The following is a 21,105-nucleotide window of genomic DNA, read 5'->3' on the forward strand; positions in this document are numbered from 1 at the left end:
GGTAACTTTGCCTCATTTTATGTCATGTTGAGTTTTTTCATAATGGCTCAGCAAAGACAGTAAAGAGCCGCGGCCCCCCAGTTTTCTGCCGAGCTGATCGCCCCCTGAGAATAAATAAAAAACAACACATTTAACAGGAAATTAATATTTCATAACCTTTTTTAGTACAACAGAGCATCAGAATTTTAAACTACTAGTAAATTTCATGTTTTAATCTGAACTTTATACGTTTTTTTCATGCTTTTTCAGACTAATCTAGATTCATCCCGTATCAATATTTTAAGTATTTTCTGCAGCACGTGTAAAACGACAGTCGTAGAGCGCAGAGGTTCACAGAGAATGAAATAAAATCACCAAAGTTCATCAGAAACAAACAAAGTTTAATCTAATAAAACGTGGTGGAGGCTTATTGTGGCCGTCGTGATTGTCGGGGTGTGCGCCGCGGTTCGGCGATCCTTTAAAAACGCGCACAGAGCAAAGGAGGAGGAGCAGCTGTGGGACGTCCATTGGTTGTCGGCACAACGCCCTCTGGCTCTAGGTGGACAGGAAGCTCTGCAAACACGAGCCGACAAAGCAGCCGCTGGGGGAGAACGCATGAAGATGAGTGAATACGCACAATAACAGGCGTCCTGAGCCCAGACAACAGGCAGGAAGTCCCAGATGCACCGCGGCGAGATACGGCAAACGAGACGACGGTGTGAGGAGCAGAGGGCGACGTTATGAGCTGATGAAGCTGTCAGTCAGCAGTCAGAACCAGAGCGGTGCAGCACAGCAAACAGATTCCTAGGCTGTCAGGAAGACTCCTGATCTCAATGAAAAAGGAAAATATAGTGTGGAGAATAAAAGATGTTCCACTCTGTTCTCTAAATCCATCCATCAGTCGTCCAGCAGGTCACGTTCTGAGATGATTCCAGGTGAAATATCGACCGTAAAAATCAAAACTTTTGGCTTCACGCTAAAGAGAAATCAGAGAAATTCGGTACGAAATATTAGTTGGAGGAAAACCCAGATTAGAAACCAGCTCCTGTTCATTTCCACATTATAAAAGTAAAATAATAAACAATTTTAAACTAGCTAACTAGATACTGGTGAAGACTCTCAGTCATTCCAAAAAAGTAAAAAAAAAAAAAACAACTGGACCTTCTTTAAGACGTTTGAAGACGTTTCGCTTCCCATCTCAGCTCCTCACTACTCCAGACGTTTGAATTGAGAAAGCTTTCTGGATGGGAAGCGAAACGTCTTCAAACTTCTTAAAGAAGGTCCAGTTGTTTTGGTTTTTTACTTTTTTGGACTCGCTAACTAGATCCAGTTCCGTCTGCAGCGACAGGGCAGTTATCTGTCGTCTGTGATATTAAACGCTAACAGAGTTCTTTGATTTGTATATTTAAATCAGTAATTTTTGGAAAAGCGAGGGCCTCCCATTAAAAAAACCCTCTTCAAATTACTCAGAACAATAAGAAGACAAATATTGACAATAATCATCTGTTTTTTTCATAACCTTAAACAGATCCTTTAGTTTTTAACATTTGTTAAATTCTCACTCTGAAAGCATCGTTTTTTTTTTTTTTACTTCGTCTCCATCTTGTTTCCCTTTGTGAATACCACAGTTTTTCAATTTCTGACATTTTACATCTCAGAGTTCATTGTTTTTAACATAAGCCTAAAGTTCGAAATAAATCTCTGAGGAATTGTAAAACTCTAGTTGTTGCTGCAGCCAGTTATTTTTTGTAGTTCTTAGCCCATTTCTATAATTTTTATGTGCGTGTTATTAAAAAAAAAAAGAAGTAAAAAACAAAACAACTGGACTTGTTTTTCATAGTTGAAGACGTTTCTACGAAAAACTAAGAGAAACAAGTCCATTTGTTTTGGTTTTTGTAACTTTTTTGGACTAGCTAACTAGATCCAGCTCCGTCTGCAGCGACAGGGCAGTTATCCGTCGTCTGTCATATTAAACACTAACAGAGTTCTTTGATTTTATGTTTAAATCCGTCATTTTGTATTGACAATATATAATCTGTTTTTACGAGCTTTTCATAACCTTAAACAGATCCTTTAGTTTTTTTTTGTAGTTCTTAGCACATTTCTATCATTTTTATGTGTCTGTTATAAAAAAAAAAGGTAAAAAAACAAAACAACTGGACTTGTTTTTCGTAGTTGAAGACGTTTCTTCGAAAAACTAAGAAAAACAAATCCAGTTTTTTTGTTTTTTACTTTTTTTGGAATGACCATGACCTGAATGACTGAAAATCTTCACATGGAATTTGCTGAAGAATAACTTGAATTAAAAAGTAAATTGGTTCCTTTGAGTGTTTTTAAGCTGAGAATGAGATACTTTGAGTTGGACTCCCTCACATGTCAATGTTTTAATTGAGATTTCATTGTAAGTGCATATTTGGCTTTCATGTGTGTGTCTTTGTACGTATGTAATGATGTGATGCAATTTTGACGCCTATCTTGGCCAGGTCTCCCTTGCAAAAGAGATTTTTAATCTCAATGGGTATTACCTGGTTAAATAAAGGATAAATAAATAAAAAAATAAAAATCTGAACCAGCATATGTGTCTGTTAGCATTTTAGGGGCTTTGTAGGTCCAACATTGTTGTTTTGTTTTCACATTTTTACAAATTTGCGACCAAATTTGTAAAAATGTGGAGGACCAGAGCCACCCAGGTGGTTCAGTTCAGACTGAGTCAAAGACGGACCTCTAAGGGAATAGAACCAGCAACCGTCATGGTGTTAAAGATCCAGTCGACGGAGTGGATGCATGACGGTTGTTTCCTCTGGCTGGTGCAGATTTTATCCTCTAATTTCCCTGACTGACACACACAAATACACATTATTACCCCTCCGGGCTCCGCTTGACATATTTGCATTGTGTGTGTGTGTTTTCCTGTCACAAGCGATCTCACCGGGACTCGTGTTTAATTATCTACCCAGCATGCCTCGGTGCCGAAAACGCAGCGCTTCCTCTAATGGGATGTGAAAAGGGACACGCCGGGAAATCTGAGTGTGTGCGCACTCAGACACATGTTAACACGTGCAGTCACACACACTCGGTGTGGTTAATTAGTGCAATTAGCCTCTCCAGTGTCCAGAGCCGTGTTTTCAGGAGTCGTTAACTCGTGACGGAGAGTCGCTGTTTACTGCGACATGCACTAAACGCACAAACAAAATAAGCCCCGAACATTCACACAAACCGCTGATAAATAATGCAGCTCTCACAATTAAACAATCAGAAATAAACTAGCTGTTAAATTACCATCACACTGGTGTTAATAGAATAATTAACATTTAGATACATGAGAAGCATTCACCGATTACACAAAGATATTCAGCAATTAACACACAAACATGCGACCTAAATTGGCTAAAAACAAATACTCTCACTTAAGAACAACAAAGTAAACGTGCTAAACCAGCCGACATGCTAACACCAAGCTAGCAACGTACATTTAAAAGAACTTCATGTTGCTATAAGGGGAACAATAAATTGGTTTAGCCCCAAGTTAACAACAGTAAACTCTAGAAAAACAAAACAGCAGAGAACAGGGTTTAGTCTAATTTTAAACTCCGGGTTTAATCTCAATTTAAAACTCAGGGTTTAGTCTTTATTTGAAACTCAAGTTTTAGTCTTTTTTTTTTAACTCCGGGTTTACTCTATTTAAACTAAAGTTTTAGTCTTTATTTAAACTCAGGGTTTAGTCTAGATTTAAACTCTGGGTTTAATATCTATTTAAACTTCATATTTAGTCTCTATTTAAACTCGGGGGTAAGTTTTTATTTAAACTCATGGTTTATTTTTTATTTAAACTTGGTTTAATTTTATTTAAACTCAGTTTAATTTTTATTTAAACTCCAGGTTTAGTCTCTATTTAAACTTCAGGTTTAATCTCTATATAAACTCTGGGTTTAGTCTTTATTTATACTCCAGGTTTAGTTTTTATTTAAACTCAGGGTTTAGTTTTTATTTAAATTCAAGGTTTAGTCTATATTTAAATTCAGGGTTTAGTCTTTATTTAAACTCCAGGTTTAGTTTTTATTTAAACTCCAGGGTTTAGTTTTTATTTAAATTCAAGGTTTAGTCTATATTTAAATTCAGGGTTTAGTCTCTATTTAAACTGGGGGTTTAGTTTTTATTTAAACTCGGGATTTAGTCTCTATATAAACTCAGGTTTAGTTTTTATTTAAACTCCAGGGTTTAGTTTTTATTTAAATTCAGGGTTTAGTCTCTATTTAAATTCAGGGTTTAGTTTTTATTTAAATTCAGGATTTAGTCTCTATATAAACTCAGGTTTTACTCTCCATTTAAACTCCAGGTTTAGTCTGTATTTAAACTTTAGGTTTAGTTTTTATTTAAATTCAGGGTTTAGTCTCTATTTAAACTCAGGGCTCAGTCTTTGTTTAAACCCAGTATTTATTAAGTGCAGGACTAGCTTTAGACCTTTCAGCTTAGTACTCTTAACTCTGACTTATTAAATCAGTCCATCCTATCGGGCCGGTCGACCCGGTTTCTCTCCTGTGAACTTTGTCAACGCAGGAAGAAGCAGAACCAACTTTGGGTCTAAAGCATCGTTGAGAAGAAGACCATCAGTGTCTATGGGATGGTTTGCAGCCAGCAGAACGTTCTGGACGGTCTGCAGGCTCTTAGCAACTCCAGTGGGGGGAAGGAATGCGTCTCCCGGCTCCAGTGGCCTCACATTTCCTCCCAGAATCCCGCTGGGCGCTCGCTCTCACTCTCTGGGACCTCCAGGCTTTGTCCGCGGGCTGTCGGCCGTGGTCCCGCCCGGCCTCCCCGCTCTGGGTCGGGGCAGGAAGGAAGAACCTCGGGGACATTCCTTGATGCTAGGCGCCACCTTAAACCCCCCAACGCCTGCAGACGCACCCCTAAACACCGACCGGTATCCAGGAAGAGACTTAATGAGATTCAGAGAAGGTTCCCACACTGATCCAGAGTTTGTCCCAGAGTCGTTTCTCAGCCCGTTTCAAATTGGAAACCGAACTGGATCCAATATGTCAGAGTTTCAGTGAAAGGACAAGAGACGTTCCGCTCTGGAGACGTCGCCCCCTCCTCCTGGTCCTCAGGCTGGGCCCCCCCACCCTGGCCCAGACTGGTCCCTGGTGGCCGAGTGAGCCGCTGTTTACACGCAGGGATTAGACGGAGATTAGAGAGACCAGCAGTTGATGAAAGTCGATTGGTGAACAATCCTTCTGCCTGTCTCCCTGCGTCTTATTTTAGCCTCGCAGGACAGATTTACACCGGCAGCCCCCCCCAGTCCACCGCTTTTTATTTAAATGGTCAAAGTCTGCGTATCGTTTTACTAAGACGACCCGACAGAACCGACACTCTGTGTGGATGTTCATCAGGGAGTCAGCACCTTTTAAAACCAGCAGATGTTGGTACTTATATATTAGATCAGCTGCAGAGAGAAACAAAAAGTTTATGTATGTTTAAGCGTTCCTGGTTCTGGAGAATCTTCATCCAGAACCAGCCATAAAAAAGGCTCTGGGTCACTCGGTTTACACACGTTCTCATCTTCCACCCATGTGCCAAATTTATTAGGTTATCATGTTGGTGGTTTGGTGAATTCTGAAGGTTTGCTGAAATGGTTCTGATTTAAATGGATGTTTTTGTTCTACATGTTCTACATCACGCTGTTTTTTTCCATTGATTGTGGTTCTGATCTGCGTCTGGACCGGCTATGAGAGCGAGCCGGTCCTACGGTAGAACCGACGGCTTCGTCTGTAGAGACGACAAAGACGCCGTTCCCTTTATTTCTGACCCGGTTCTTGTGTTTGGGTGTAATTCTAACAGACGTAGAACTCTACGGTTTTTAATGTCTTAAGGTTTGAATCCATGTCTAACCGCCGTCCTGACTTCTGCCCCCCCCTGGGTGCGATCTTTCAGGGAGGAGCGGGAGCGTTGGATCCGGGCGAAGTACGAGCAGCGGCTGTTCCTGGCCTCGCTGCCCTGCGCAGACCTCCCTCTGGGCCAGCAGCTGCTGAGAGCCACGGCCGAGGAGGACCTGCGCGCCGTCGTGCTGCTGCTCGCCCACGGCTCCCGGCAGCAGGTCAACGAGACGTACGGGGACGGCTGCACCGCGCTGCACCTGGCCGGCCACAAGGGCAACGTGGTCCTGCTGCAGCTCCTGATCTGGGTAAGCTTCCTGCAGGCGGGTCGGTGGGGGGGGGAGCCCCGCTGCCGCCCGATGCGAGGTCTGAACCGTGTCGCTGTCTCCACAGTACGGCGTGGACCCCACGGCGAGGGACGCCCACGGGAACAGCGCCATGGCGTACGCCCGGCAGTCGAGCAGCCAGGAGTGCGTGGACGTCCTGGCGCAGTACGGCTGCACCGACGAGCGCTACCCCCTCATGGCCACGCCCAACCTGTCGCGCCGCAACACCAACCGCAACAACAGCTGCAGCAGCCTGGGCAGCGCCGCCCTCATATGACCCGGACACTTCCTGGGTCGCTCTACCCTAAACGCAACCCAAACCCCCCCAAAAAAAAAACTACCCCCCGCCCCCGTTTGGGAGAAATCTGCCCCCCCGGGAACCACTACATGTTGAGACGCTAAGCCACGCCCCTCATCCGCCAAACCGCTGCCGCCACGTCGGCGACGCTGCTTCTGATGGGAGAACCATGGGCAGTAGGGGGGGAAACCCCCAAAGCATGTTGGGAAATGTGGTCCACAGTCATTAAAGCTTCTTGACAGTTCGGCGTCACGGTCAGAATTCGGAGCGGTTCTGAGCTGGTCAGGACGCGGGAGGTCTCAGACACTTTGTTTAATTTAACGCGCTTTTCCGCCATTGTGTATATAAACCTCACTGTGCATTGCTGGACCAATGGTTAAACGCGTCGTCGTGGGAGGATTTCCTTGTTTTCGCTTGATGACGTTCGGGTGTATAAAGTCATAAAATGTACAGAAGCTCTTCCAGGCTCAGGGACCGGAGACTCTCCATCGTCGCCCTCCATCGTCGTTTTTTTTTCCCAGCGAGTCCTTTTTTTTCCTTTTAACTTCAGTATTTATAAATGAAGACCCTAACCATTATATCCTCCAGCATTCTTACTTTTTATTCTATCGTTATTCCAACGTAAAAAAAAACACAAAGACAAAGGGAGCTACAAGAAGGGCTTTTTTCTTTCTTCTTCTTCTTCTTCTCTGCTCTGAAAACCTCCTCCTGTAAATAACCCGCCTCCCCGTTTCCTTTAGCGATCGTGTCGTGTAGCCGAGCGAGGCAGGAAGTGCGTTCAGTACGCCGGGCGGCACAGTGGAAGTGCTTTATCGTATCGTGTGGTTTGGTTAGAGGGGGAACTAGTGTAGGTGGTCAAACCGGCGGTTCTCTGCGTCTTCGTGGACTTTAGGGGCCGTTTTAATTAGTTCAGCCGAAGACGAGGAACTTTGTGTCTGAACGACTACGGCTCTTTAGCTTCTGTCCAGGTTGATGTCTAACCGGGTAAAGATGAAGCTGTGACGAAGTTAAAGCTTCGGAACATCTCGCCTGCGTTCACAGGCCCAATCTAAGGCGTCTTCGCATCAAGACGTTAATTTAACGCCCCTACCTTCATGTCCGTGGTGGTCTGACGACGTTGAACCGCCGGTTTGACCTCCCGCTTATTGTCGGGTGTGGTAAACTCACCTGCCCCCCTACCCGGGTCACGAAGCTCGTTTTTTTAGACGTGTGACTGGAGATGAGTCGACTGAAAGTGGAGAGAGTCTCAGGAAGGACGCTGCCATCTTTTCTCTCTTTAATCTAGAACTCTTAAGGTAGACGGTCTCAGCTGGGCAACGTACATGGCTCACTGTGTCGTGGTCGCTTTGTTGACTCTGAAGTTATTCTCCTAGAAACACTCTGTCTGTCTGTAGGAATATAAGCTCTAAAACTTAACCTAAATGTCAGTTTTCTCCTCATGCCTTTTCGTTTTGCACGCCTGCCTTTATGTTCCCAGGTTTTGTCACTTTCACTTCCCTACATGTCAGTATGTCGTCAAGTCTGGACTGAACAACATTTTATTTCTGAAGTACGTTTTTTTCTGACTCGTCTCTGTAGCCGGACAGCTTGACCTAGCGAGAACGATTTGTTTCTGACAGAAATGCACTAAATTTAATTGTGTTTGTCCGTCTTTACTACGACTCTTTTTCTGATACGACTTTGGCATTTCTTTATTTATCCGGATGTTTATTTAAGCTCGCGGCTAAATTGTTGACGCCGACTTCAGCCAGTGAAGCAAAGGCTTGGTTTAAAGGGAGATTTCCAATAAATCTGCACTTATTCTGGTCAGTGCAAAGTACAAAAATCAGTTTAAATTCTGAGTTTATATGTGATGTAAAGCAACCCGCCCAGAATGTTTATTTAAGCTCATAGGAGCAAGAAAGTTTGCGTCAACAAACAGCTATTTAAGGATGTCGTTGATTTCTAGTTTACGTAATCCAAGATCTATTCTGTGTTATCTGGTGTTTATTTTTTGTGACTTCACTTCTGAAAGTTTTTGAAATATCGTAACGATAAACAGTTTAGTCGGAGGAAAAAAAAAAAGTTGTTTAAGTTTACAGGCAAAAGCAGATGGCTGACGTCTGTTTTTCTGCTTTAAAAAGGGAAATAACGCTAACTCCCACCGCCGTTCTCAGTTAGCTGGATGTGGCGAACAGCAAAAAAAAGTCATTTGTTCTATTAACAAAATGTTTATCTCACTCAATCAATGGGCTCATTTTCCTTTAGACTAAAAATAAAAAGTTCTAAATTGGAGATTAAAGCACCTTGGGATGACGTTGATGCTGATTAGCTAGTTAGCGTCACATCGCTAACGAATAGCTAGCATACATTTTTCACCATTAAATCATTAAACATCTGGCAAATCTATAACATTCAGCATCTAAATTTAACTATTGCCATAATATCCCTGGTTAGCCATTTTAAAACTTAAAGGTTTTTAAATGGGAGTCGCGTAAAAAGGAGCAGCTACCACTGGGTTAGGTATAGCTAGCTAAAAACTGCTTAGTCATTCTGACAGCATCTTTTTACAGATAACATTTAGCAACAGTATCAGATTAAACATTGTCCAATTTTAATTGTTAGCATTTCAAGTAATTTTCCTAGCTAGCTTTTGGCTGAAAGTTAGCTTTATTAACGGCCTTTTTTCAATTTGAATAAAAATTGTAATAATTTAGTCTTGTTCTGAAATGATGCTAAAATGTTAAAATTCACACGGTTTGAGAACAAGTCCCCATCGCATAATTAGGCTAACAAGCAAAATCAATAAATGTGTTATTTCTATTGGTTTCTGGCTCATACTGAGGGTTTCAACAAAGAAAATGTTGAATATTAAATGTAATAATTAAGGAAATCAAAATGTTTGACAGCTAGCATATAAGAGGTTCAGCTTTCATGTGGCCCGTATAAACCCGCTCTCCTTCCTCTTCAGATTTGGGCTAAAAATTGTAAAAATGCTTGAAGTGTTGGGCTCCTGGAAGGCAGCCGCAGCGTTACGACGTGTAGATAAATAGCGGCCTTCTCTGTGGAATTATAAACCTGTAGAAACGTTTGTGTGCGTAGATTTAAAATATCCGAAGAGGTGTTTGCTCGTCCCATCCACCCTGGATGTCCGTCGTATTTCTCAACGCTCCCAGAGGGAAAAACCTTCTACCTTTTTGTACGTTTTTTCCCCAAATTCCATCCTCTTTTTATTCATGCTATCCTCTTTATCATCCAGATGCATTATTGTTCTTGTTGTCACTGTTATTCTAATTATTATTATTATTATTATTGAATTTTGTTTGTTGTACAGTACCGATGTTGAAAAAATTCTACCTAATGCAGAATCTTCTACTGTAATTTGTCTCTTTTCAATAAAGACAAGAAAAACTGCTTCTTAATATAAACTCGACATGAGACTCTGTTGTGAATTTCAGGAGATTTTCCTGTTTTTAGACAGCTGGACGTTTCAATCCGGATGAATCCCAGTTTTTCTGACGCCGTCGACGTTCCTGCAAAGCTCATTTCTGAGAAAAACTGACATAAGATGTTTTATTTTAATTGTGTGAAATGGTGCAAAGGAAACTTAAATGTGACAAAAAATATAACAAGTGAGGGTTTTCTTGCTATTAATTAAGAGAGCTTTATTGGCTCAAATGAACCTTAGGAGCTTTAAGGATAATTAAACAATCCTGTTTTACAGGATCTCATTTGGCTCGTTTTCTTTTAGCCTCAGGATCCACAATTTATTTTATTTATTTTATATTTTGCTAACCAACTTTATATATGCTTATATAATTTATGTTTAGAGTATTGTATTATGTGGTGTTTTAAAACATTAACCTGATAAAGCAAAAAAAAAAAAATACTTTGTAAATTATTATTGATGTAAATTAAAATAAACCTAATATTTATTTATAATTATCTCCTAATGAGCAGAAAAGAGATTCTTTAAACTTGTTTATAATTAAAATATGAAATTTGAAATGTCTGCTGTGAGTAAATAGTGAAAGAAGCGATGATGAGGCCCTTTAAGGCTCACTGCTCTGGCCTTATGGGTTAGGGGGGTGATGATGATGATGTTGATGAAGAAGAAGAACCCCCCACCCCTCATCTTCATGATACTTTCCATAAATAAAATTAAAATATTTTAGACCCAAATTGTTAAACAGTAAATCCAGATTTTTTTCTTAGTGTTAACAGATCACGACTTTATTTTAAATTGATTTAATCTTTAAAAACGTGTTTGAGCTCACATTTTATTTATTTATTCATTATTGTTTTATTTGGCCTTTTAATTGTAGGCATTTTATTATTTATGGCATTTTTAGAAAATTCGTTTTTTTTGTGAGAAGCTCCAGAACCATTTTTTAAAACAATTAATAGAAACTGATGTTTTCCCCTGAAGAGTGATAATAAACTGCTCAATAGTTTAAAAACTGCATCAGGTTGCATGAATTAAACGGAGGATTTGTTTATTTTTTCGTTGTTTTTTGTGTGTTTTTGTAAGAAAACCTGACAACGCTTAATCTGGGCCTGCGTCATTACGCACCGCGGCGCTACATGAAACCGTTCAGTTTACAGCGAAGATTTGGGAAATAAAAACCCTAAAATAATAATTTTGAACAGAAAACTCCGTTTATTGATGTCCGAATGACGTCACCGTAGCCAGATACATTTCCGACCATAATTTGTGGCTTTTAGATTAATTTGGAGACGCGATGGTTTACCTTTTGGACATATTGGGACGAATTTCCTGTCATTTCTGCGCGTTTTTTTTTATTGCTGAGGAACTGAGGCCTTCAAAATAAAATCAAATGTGTAAATAATTATAAATAACAGTGAAAGTGGAGTTAGTTTTTTTTTTTTAATGTGATCCATGTGCAGGAGTGTGTGTAAATGAGTCAGACGGAACGCTTCGGCTCACTTTGCGTCCTTTAATCGCAGATTTGCACATTAGTGTATAAATAAATTAGCAGCTTGACCCAGTCCAAAGCAGCAGAACCTCACGGCTCCGCTCAGTCCCGCCTGGCTGCCTCCGCGCGAAGAGGAGGCGCTGATCAGCTGTCCTCTTCCTCCTCCTCCTCCTCCTCCTCCTCCTCCTCGCTGCGCTGCGGCTCGATGCGCAGTTTTTGGCGCAGCTGCAGCGGGTTTAAAAAAAAAAAAAAAAAACTGCGGCTCTTTCAGCAGGATCGACGGTCTCAGGCTCAGAGGTCAACAAGAAACGAGTTCGTGTCCCAAACCGAGCAGAACCCGATCAGCGAGGCGAGTTCTGACCCACGTCGGGCAGACTCGTGGAATAAAGAGGAAACGTTTTAATCGAATGTGTCAAAAACAAATGAAGCAATGGAGAGTTCGTCGGGTGGTTCCGGTTCGGCTGCGCGCAGAACCGGGGCTCTCCTAGGGCCGGGCCTGCTCCATCTGCTGGTGCTGACTCCTGATGGCGAAGCGGCTGACGTGCACCGGGATCGGAACCACTATCTTGGGGTTCCGGCTCGGCTCCCCGGACTTGTTGTTCACGTTGCCGGCCTTGACCCGTTTCCACTTGGCCCGCCGGTTCTGGAACCAGATCTTCACCTGCACCTCGCTCAGCTTGAGCGCATGCGCGATCTGGGAGCGCTCGGTCAGGGACAGGTACTTCTTGCAGTGGAACTCCTTCTCCAGCTCCAGCAGCTGCTCGCTGGTGAAGGCGGTGCGCCGCCGCCGGTTCTTGCCGCTGCCGCCGCCCGCCGCGCCGCCGCCGGACGCGCAGCCGCCGCCGCCGCCGGAGGAGCCGTGGAGGTGCGGCCCGTCGTCCAGGCCTCCGCCGCCGTCCCCGTCCTCCTTGTGGCACAGGGACGTGAGGTTGTCGTCGGAGCTGTAGTCCAGGTCGCTGTCCATGGAGAAGCTCTCATCCTTCCGGCCGCCGTCGTCCTCCTTGGCGTCTTCCTTACTGTGCGCTCTGGCTGCGGGGAGAGGAGACGCCTCGTCAAAACTCACACAGGGTTCTGGTTTTAGGAGCAGTACGGTTACGTCACCCAAAATTAAATTAACATTAAGAAGTTGCGTGGTTTGTGTTCAAAAAATACAAAAAAAAAAAAAAGCCAGATCAGAAAATCTAAATTTATTTTCAGGTTCAAACTTTAAATTCCGATTTGAATTGACTGGAAACGCGCAGTTGGGTTTTCATGGGGGAGTAAAAAAAAAAGGGGGGGGGGGGGTGAGGAAGAGGAGGGTGTCGGTATCCATCATCGACTGGGATCAGATTCAGGACGCGCTCTGCGGGGATGTTCCGTTTTCACGCGTAATTACGCACCGACTGTCTCCACGCGGCCTTCTCCCTGTCCGCGTGTTTGTGTGCGCGCGCCCAGTGATGTCAGAGGTGGTGACAAATAAAAAACAAATATGTCACGAGTCAATAAACCTGGTGCACGCGCAGGTTTCTGGTGTCAGCGGCCAAATTCATCATTATCATTATTATTATAATCATTATTTCAGAAAATGGCGTAAAACTGAATCACAGATCCAGCAAAAAATGCATTAATGCCGCATTAATAAACAATAATAATTTAACTGTGACGATGAAACATTTAGGTTCGCTGAATAAATCCGATTTTTTTCTATTTGAACCATTTAACCTGAGGCCTGCGGCGGCGTCAGCTGCGCCATAATTCATCTCTCATCATCCTTGTAATTATTTTAGACCCGGTTTAACATAAACACGTTTCACGGCTGCGTTTATTATTCCGTTTGTTATTAATAAATATACGCAACGTAAATATGTTTTAATTTGACCGCCAGAAAAGGCTAATTTACTTGTAAATATGTTTATTTTTCTTTAAGTATCAGAACTTTAATTCAGTTTTTTTTTTAATTTTAAAAAGAATTTAAGCCTTAAACTCAACAAACGGAATTCTAAAAACTATAAACTGATCATATTCGCCCCTGTTTTTGCGTAAATCTCATCAGATTAATGTTTAATATTAATATTTAATATTAATCTGCAGACCCGCCTACCTGTGGCTGTCTGCAGCGGCGTGTCCGCGTCGTGGAAAGCCGGCAGCGCGGACTCTTTGCCCGGCATGAAGCTCTTGCCGTCGTCCGCCTCCAGCCGCAGCTCCTGAGTTTTGTCGAAGACGGCGTGCAGGGCCTGCGAGCCGAACTTCCTGGCGGCCTCCTGGTGCTGCTGGGACGGCGAGAAGCCGCCGGGGAGCGACGCCATGAGGGTGGAGGTGAGCGCCATGCCCTGCGTCAGCCCCTGCGCCAGGCTGGAGCAGAAGCCGCTCTGCAGGCTGGGCATCTGCGGGTGGTGGCCGCCGGGCAGCGCCTGCTGCAGGGCTGGAGGCGGCGGAGGGGGCGGCTGCAGCACCACGGAGCGGTAGGGCATGAACATGGGGTACCCGGTGTAGACGAAGTGTCCCGGGCTGGGCTGCGGGGGCCCCCCGATCAGGGAGTCGATGCTGAAGGCGGTGGTGCTTCCGAGTGGCCGCTGCATCACCATGAAGGACGGACTGAATGCCGCGCTCATATGAACGACCGCTGGAGCTGCGAGGAGGCCGGGGAGGAGGCGCTGTGGGCGGCCGCGTTAGGGACGGAGCCCCGCTGGGGCGGCGGGAGTCACCGGGAGCTGAGGGCAGCGATAATCCGCTCAGAGACGAACATTCCTCCCTGGAGTCCGCAGGAGATCCGCTGCTTCCTGGGAAAAGCGCAAACTGGACGTGGACTGGTCGCCGCGCGTCTTTTCCGCTGCTCCGTGACGCACCGTGCGCACTTTGGAGAAGACGCGTCTCCAGTGCAGCTGTCCCCGGACCTGAAGCGTCTGTCTGCGGACTGCTGTGCGTCAGTGTGCGCGCTCCCCGCCGCTCTGCGCCTCCGCAACTGTTTTGGATTTAAATTGCGCTCCCCTCTGTTTAATTGCGCTGCCTTTAGCGCCGGGACGCCGCCTCCCTCGCTCTCTGATTGGTGGATGTCATGTGACGACCCAGGTGTCTGAAATGCCTGGAACCCACGCAGAGTGGGACCAGAGGCCATTCAGGACCAGAAGCACCGGAAAAAGCCGGAGTGGGTTCGGTAAATGCTCCGAGTGGAAGTGAAGGAAAGGCTTTTTCTCACGTGGATCAAATGTTTAAAGTATTAAAACAGTTCAGAGTCTGCGTGGATCATTTTTATCATCTCAGGACCCAGTAGTTTATTTTTCTACAGTTTCATCCTCTGATTTTAGGAGGTGCTGGAGTGGAGCTGCTGGTGCTGAAGCAGGAATCCTCTCATGAAGGATGCTCCTCAGGAGGGGGATCCTGGACCGGTCCAGTCCAGAACAGGATTCTGGTTTTAGGTGATCCCACCAACAGGAAGGAGACCAACAGAAAATGGCCGAACTTCCTGATTCCTGCCAGTTCAATCTGTTGTTTTCCGTTTTTTTCTGTACAGATTGAACTAAAAACAACCCGAATCTTTCTGGTTCTGATGGAATCTGAGTTAAATCCTTCAGAACATCTGCAGGTCCCACTTTTGTTTCTCCATCCAGATCTAATCCTCGGCAGATGTTGTTCATTTAGCCTCCATGTTGGCTCCTGTCGTGAGAAACCTACCAATAAATCAGTCTAAAGTCGTTTTGTTGTCTTTTTAGTTCAGAAGGACTGGAGGAGATTTCTGCAGCCCTGAAACGGGAACGTCTTTAGACCGCTGGAGAACTCCTGATGTTCCGTGTTTCCCGGAGTCTTAAGGTGAGCAGCAGCATGAAGAAACCCAGAAGATGAGCTGGTTTGATCCAGATGTGGGCAGATGTGGCAGAACCACCTCAGAGACGCTCATTTCAGACTCCCATGACATTAGACTGACAGCCAACCCTAACACCATCAGTTCCAGGAATCTAAACTTCAGCAAAGTAAAAAAAGGTTCAGATCTCAGAAAGACCTGGAAAACTTTATAAAATAAGACTTTAATGTTTAGGGATCAACGCTGTCTGTCCACGTTTAGCTCTGGGATCTATATGGTGGCGTTTGTGATCAGAAGCTTGAATTATTGTGTTTTTATTGATTGGTATCGAGGCTACAAGTTTAGGGTGGGCAGTCAGAACCGCTCGGTTCTGTTCCTACATTACAGTCCGTTATGGATCTGAATGAAGCCAGGTGTTCCCATCCACTCCTAAAATCATAAGATAAGATAAGATAGGTTTTATTGATCTCACATTGGAGAAATTCACATGTCACATCGGCTCAGTAGTCAGTAATCGGAAGAAGAAGAGGGTTCCAAAGTAGGACAAGGTGCATCAGGTATATACAGTGTGTCCCGTTTATACAGTGGATCAAAAAGAGGAAGCTGATAAAATAAAGATAAAGATACCATACAAATAGAAATAAGGCAGAGGATGTCTTATGTACATTCATGGTGACTTATATACATGTGTATTGACATATATTCAGGTGTAATAGCAGCAGTGGTCACTTCTTTCAGGATTATTGCACAGAGTATTAAATGGAATTGCACATTAGTACAGTTACAATTATAATTACAGTTACAGTTACAATGCAGCATTGTATAATCTGGTAGCAGCAGGAATGATTGACCTGCGGTAGCGCTACTTCTTACAGACAGGAGGATAAAAACACTTTAGTGGTCCTGGTATGCACGAAAGTTAAAAAAATTAAAGCCAGGGTTTCATGAATTTAAGAATATAATGTTGGGTTTACTAATTACTACAGAGATTTAGGAAGCAGAACTATTTGGTCCCATTTCACAGTCAAAACCGCCCGTCTTGTTTGGTGCAAGAAAACCAACAGATCATCAGCATATATAGATATAAAACCGTTTAACTTCGTATTTACCATATACTAGTGCCGATTTTATCCAGGAAAACATGTGGACTCAGTCTATTATTGTAGAATAATACAAGTTCATTAATGTTTTATTAGCTTTCTTATCAGAAATGATTGCAGAACTTCCCAAAATGGGTCAAAATTTTCAACTTCACGCTAAAACTGCTGGATGTTCGAGGATTAAAACATAAACAACAGCTGTTAATTTATAAATCCCAACAAACATCTGTTCAGTAGAACATCTGTAACTCAGGGTTGGGTGAAAAGGTAGTTCTGGAACCTGGAGGAAGTCTTTTCAGCAGATTTAATCATGTGACGGCGTTGCACGTCTCCTCTCCTCATTAAAAACGGTTTTACCAGGTAAGATGCTCGGGAAGCAGCAGTCATTTAACACCCAGTTATGTTGATGATGTCAGATAATAACGTGTTTAAAATGAGCTAAATTCGTATTTAATTCCGGCTTCTATGCTGAGATCAGTCGATCGGAGACGGATTGGGTTCCCGGCCAACACTCATGGCCGCGTGCTGCGATCTGACGGATGTCCCGCCTGCCTCCGTCAGCCGCCCTCGGTTTGTGTTTGCGGTTGAAATCCCATCAGCTGCAGCTGCCTGTGAGCTCTGCAGTGCGCCGGTGATTATCCCGCCATCCATCTCCCGCCCGCCGCCACTCCGCGCCACGCCGCTCTAAATCACAATGTTTGCTCCTGCGTCGGCGTCAAACTGCATTCTGATGAATCCTGGAACGGCCTCCTCATCAATTCACAGGAAGGAGCATCAATGCCGCATCAGAAGGGACACATGTGACCCCTGACCCCTCCAAAGCCCCCCGTCTCTCCTGGGCCGAGTCAAGGACACGGGTGGATGCCTCCCACCCCCCCCCGCTCAGGGTCACCGGGACGCCATCTCATTAAAGGCAGCCCCATCCGCAACTGCAATGCAGACATTAAATAGCAGTATTTTTCAATTAGGGCTGACAAATTCAATCAAAATTCCATAGATTAGGATGAAATGAGGCATGGGTCATTTACAAGGGAATTTAATTGCACCGCCATTAGACAAATAGTACAGCGGCCTCCGTGTCGTCATCAATCACGCGGAGGCATCAATAGTAAAAGGTTGGAAGGCTGCGGCTGTGTGCGTGCCGGCGGGGCGTGCGCGGCCCCCCGTGCGCGGGCCGGCGCTGCCACCAGCAGCTAATAAATACCCTCTTTTGTACTTATAAATTATCCAGTTTAATTAACAACATGGATTATGATTGGACTGTGATTTAATTAAACCTTTCCTGCATGCAGGGCGAGCGCCGCTGCCATCCATTATGAGGAGGGGGAGGTGGAGGTGCTGAGGCAGGGGGGGCTGGGGTTGGGGGGGAGGGTGGGGGGGTAATGAAGTTTCCTCTGATAGAAGCTGCTTACCTGGGAGATTATCAGCCTCTGCAACAAGCGGCCATAATGGTCCGCTGAACGGCTCCAGAACCAAATAAACTGCTGAGCTGTTGCGTAAGACCCCCGCATGACCCCCACCACCCAATGACACCCATGACCCCCCGTGGCCCCCACCCACCATCATCACAGCCCATCGCTCCCTCCCCCACAGAGGTGCTGGTATTGTCCCCACAGGTTGAAGAGCTAAGAGGATGTAGCAGGAAAACCCACCAGAACAGAACCGGTTCTAACCCGGTCTAAAACTGGTTCCCCCCCCCTTAAAAAGCCCCGATGCTCACACAGGAAGACCCGGCCCAGGTGGGCTGGATCTACACTGCAAAAAGGGATCTAAAAATAAGTCAAATGTTCTTAAAGTTAGTGTATTTATCCCTGATTTGTGCAGGTAAATAAGATTATCTGCTAATGGAATGAGTATTTTTACCCCTAAAATAAGATAATTAGACATAATGCACTTTAAATAAGACGATGGAGATGAATTGTTCCTATTTTAAGTGCAGAAATCTTATTCCATAGGCAGATAATCCTATTTACCTGCTCAAATCTAGGACAAATACACTCATTTTAAGAACATTTTACTTATTTTTAGTTCTGTTTTTGCAGTGCGGAAGATATTTTGGTGGTGCTGGCTGGGTCCAAATCACAAGTAGCAGCTTTTTAGTTGAAGCTGTTTGGATATTTACGCCTAAAACAGGCGACCGGATCGGCACTGAGCTCGCCATACGAGCCGCAGTGAGTCCGATCAGCAGGTTCTCCATCCCCTCGCGTTCTGCTGTGGAACAAGAAGCGAGAAATTCCCAAATATTATTATTCCTCCGCTGATAATAAACTGTTTTTTTTTCTTCCCCATTTTCTACATTCGGTCCCACTGGGTCCACAAACGTTAAAAGGTTCTGTTGGGACTTTCTGTAACAGACCAACACAAAGTGGTGGCTCTCCACTAAGCTCAAGGAAAGTGATCCGTGGTTTTTAACATTTAAAAATGTTAAAATCCAGAAACTGGAGCGCTTCAGTGATCAGAACCCTGCAGAACCACCTTAGCTGCAGGTCTTCTTGGGTTTTGGCTCCACCGGGACCCTGAAATGTCTCCAGTTCTCTGTGAAACAAGTCCTGCCACAGATTCTCAGGTAAGCGCAGGTCTGGGCTTTGACTAGGCCGCTCTGATTCTGCTCTCAGGTCTCTGGTTCCGTCGTCCCAGACCAGCTTCCCACAGCATGATGCTGCCGCCGCCGTGCCTCAATCAGGGCAACGTTAGGTCTTCTCCTCTCAGCACCGTCTTCCACCTGAGCTGTGGGTCTCTGCAGCTCCTCCAGAGTGACCGCGGCCCTCTGGGCGGCTTCTCTGATTGGTCTCTCCTTGCCTGACCAGAGAGGCGTTACCTTTAACGCTTTTTAGTGTTTATTTCTCATTTTATCAGCCCTTAAGGACCCTAAGGCAGCTTGGTGATCCGACCGAACATCAGATCCTGTCTCCGGTTCCGTCAGTGAATTTGGGCCGCGGATCCTTCTGCACCTTCTGCTCTCGGCTCCCAGCTCTCGCATCAATGCTGATTGGGAGCAGCGATTGGATTTTTGATTATCAGAGCTGAAAGGGGGCCCGATTGATCCAGCGGCGAGGTCGACCCGCTCCGACGGCGGGCGCTCCACTGAGCCTGATGAGCATCGACTTCTTCTGAGTGTCTGGTCCGCATCGATCAGCAGAACCCCCCGGTGGGTGCAGGAGGAAGACCTGAGAGGGAACGTCTCTTTAGAGCGTCCCGTTTGGGTCGTGTGGATCCGTCCTCTGGTGGTTCTGGAGAGTCACAGGAACCCGTTAAGGAATGGTGAATTTATCCAGTTTGTTCTTTGACAGATGGACCCTCGCTGGTTCTGGAGGAAAGCATCACAGAACATCTCCTTTAGGAACCAGAGCATCCGCTTTTCTCTCTCTCTGCAGGTCTGAGATCGGACCCAGACCTCCTCTGGACTCTGGCCTCGGCTCTGGAGGTCAGAACCTGGACCGGGTCAAGACGAGCGTCCCTTCCTGGAGGTTCTGACAAGCAGAACTCTCCTTGGAGCCGAGATCCAAACCGAGGATGCGCTTTACGAGGACCGGGATAAACTTTTTATTTCTCTCCCCCTTCGGAATAAAAAGCTGGTGATCAACGGAGCGGCGTGTTCCGTCTGAGACTTACAAGCTCGTTAAAGCCATCAGAACCGGGCCGGGCCGGCGTGATAAACCGGTGTCAGCAGTAACTCACACACAGCAGCAGCCACAGGCCCATCTCCTGCATCCCCTCTCCTCCTCTCACAGTAAATCCTCAGGCTGCTGCCGCCGTGGCGCCCCCTGCAGGCCGCCGCGGGCAGCCGATCCAGGCCCGGAGGTTCTGCAGCCCGGATCACGTTCAGCTGCAGGAATGAGGGTCATAAAAACTAAACTTCACCGTTCAGAGGAGCCCTGGACGCTTACACACGTCTGCCCCCCCCCCCCCAACCGCGGGCGGCAACAAGCCGGCCTCATTACCAGAGATGAGCCGTTTGACTTGCAAAGATGATGAATAAAAATGGATAAAACGGGTTCTGGGGGGCTGGGGGGGCTGGGGGGGGGTTCAGGAGAAGCTGAGCCTTGAATCGGGTTAAAGGTTCATTCCTCTGAGTAGAGGCTGCTGTTGAGCGGCGGATTAAATCAGATGTTCTGCGCGGCTGCAGGTGTTGCTGCTGCCTCTAACCTGTCATTGAGGCGGCCGGCCCCCTCCTCAGGCGTGTGAAGCGTGACCTCTGACCTCAGGCGTGTGAAGGCGTACAGGTAGACCCAGACAGGGGGGAATCTGCGCTAATTAGATCAGGTCAGATCTCTCCCTCCGTGATTTCATTACTGCTGCCTTAATCACTGCTGGTGCGGCGTCTGGAGCGGGATGTGAAGAGACGGCGGCTAAATCTGGCTCTCCTCTGGCTAGGAGCGTCGCCTCCTATTAGCAGCGCCGCCGCGGCAGAGCAGGCGAGCCGCTGCCAGCGCGTTTTTTTTTTTCCACGCGGGCCCGACGCGGACGCATGAAAGGGCGCCTTTGTCTGCGGCGGGCGTTCTCACAGGAACCGTCTCCGGCGGGCCTAACGTCGTTATCACCTGCATGATTCTGCCGGGTCGGTTCTCACAGAGGAGACGCCGAGGAGCTGGGAGGCGTTTATGGTTCTGTCAGGCCGGGTTCAGACGCATTCCCCTTCATTTAGGAACAATTTCAGAGGCAGGAACGCCTTAAATGACTTGATGCTCTTCCAGAACCGGTCCTCCAGCTGATGTTCTTGAAACAGGTTGTTCTTCAGCTGATTTGTTGCTTGGAGAACTCCTGAAGCGGTTCTTTAGGCTCTCTATGGAATCAGCAGAACCTAAATCTATTAGAAGAGTCTGGTTCTGCTTTCAGAGAAC

At 45.6% G+C, this 21,105-nt stretch overlaps 2 protein-coding genes across 6 annotated transcripts in view; one reads left to right on the plus strand and one right to left on the minus strand.

Annotated features, from left to right (window-relative positions):
• agap1 (ArfGAP with GTPase domain, ankyrin repeat and PH domain 1) overlaps positions 1–9,882 on the plus strand; it is a 104,716-nt gene extending 94,834 nt beyond the window's left edge. For all 5 annotated transcript variants that reach the window (XM_036128282.1, XM_036128281.1, XM_036128278.1 and 2 more), the window contains 2 exons: positions 5,905–6,154; positions 6,240–9,882. In XM_036128282.1, coding sequence (XP_035984175.1) covers positions 5,905–6,154; positions 6,240–6,449 — 460 coding nt within the window. In that variant the 3' untranslated portion in view covers positions 6,450–9,882. The remainder of the gene's footprint in view (positions 1–5,904; positions 6,155–6,239) is intronic.
• Positions 9,883–11,393: 1,511 nt separating this feature from the next.
• Positions 11,394–14,353, minus strand: gbx2 (gastrulation brain homeobox 2). Its single transcript, XM_036128329.1, has 2 exons — positions 13,467–14,353; positions 11,394–12,415 (listed from the first exon to the last, which is right to left on the minus strand). The coding sequence occupies exons 1-2, from the start codon at positions 13,975–13,977 to the stop codon at positions 11,871–11,873; spliced, it is 1,056 nt and encodes a 351-aa protein (XP_035984222.1). The 5' UTR covers positions 13,978–14,353; the 3' UTR covers positions 11,394–11,870.
• Between the last annotated feature and the right edge of the window lie 6,752 nt (positions 14,354–21,105).

This window comes from Fundulus heteroclitus, chromosome 24 (genome assembly GCF_011125445.2).
Source record: "Fundulus heteroclitus isolate FHET01 chromosome 24, MU-UCD_Fhet_4.1, whole genome shotgun sequence".
Classification (NCBI taxonomy): Eukaryota; Metazoa; Chordata; class Actinopteri; order Cyprinodontiformes; family Fundulidae; genus Fundulus; species Fundulus heteroclitus.

What these genes read in the sequence shown, in the direction of transcription:
- gbx2 (XM_036128329.1), bottom strand. Translation starts at nt 13,977, where the DNA reads ATGAGCGCGGCATTCAGTCCGTCCTTCATGGTGATGCAGCGGCCACTC. An exon ending in GCCGCTGCAGACAGCCACAG is followed by an intron (nt 12,416 to 13,466) that starts GTAGGCGGGTCT and finishes CTCTCCCCGCAG; the next exon opens with CCAGAGCGCACAGTAAGGAA.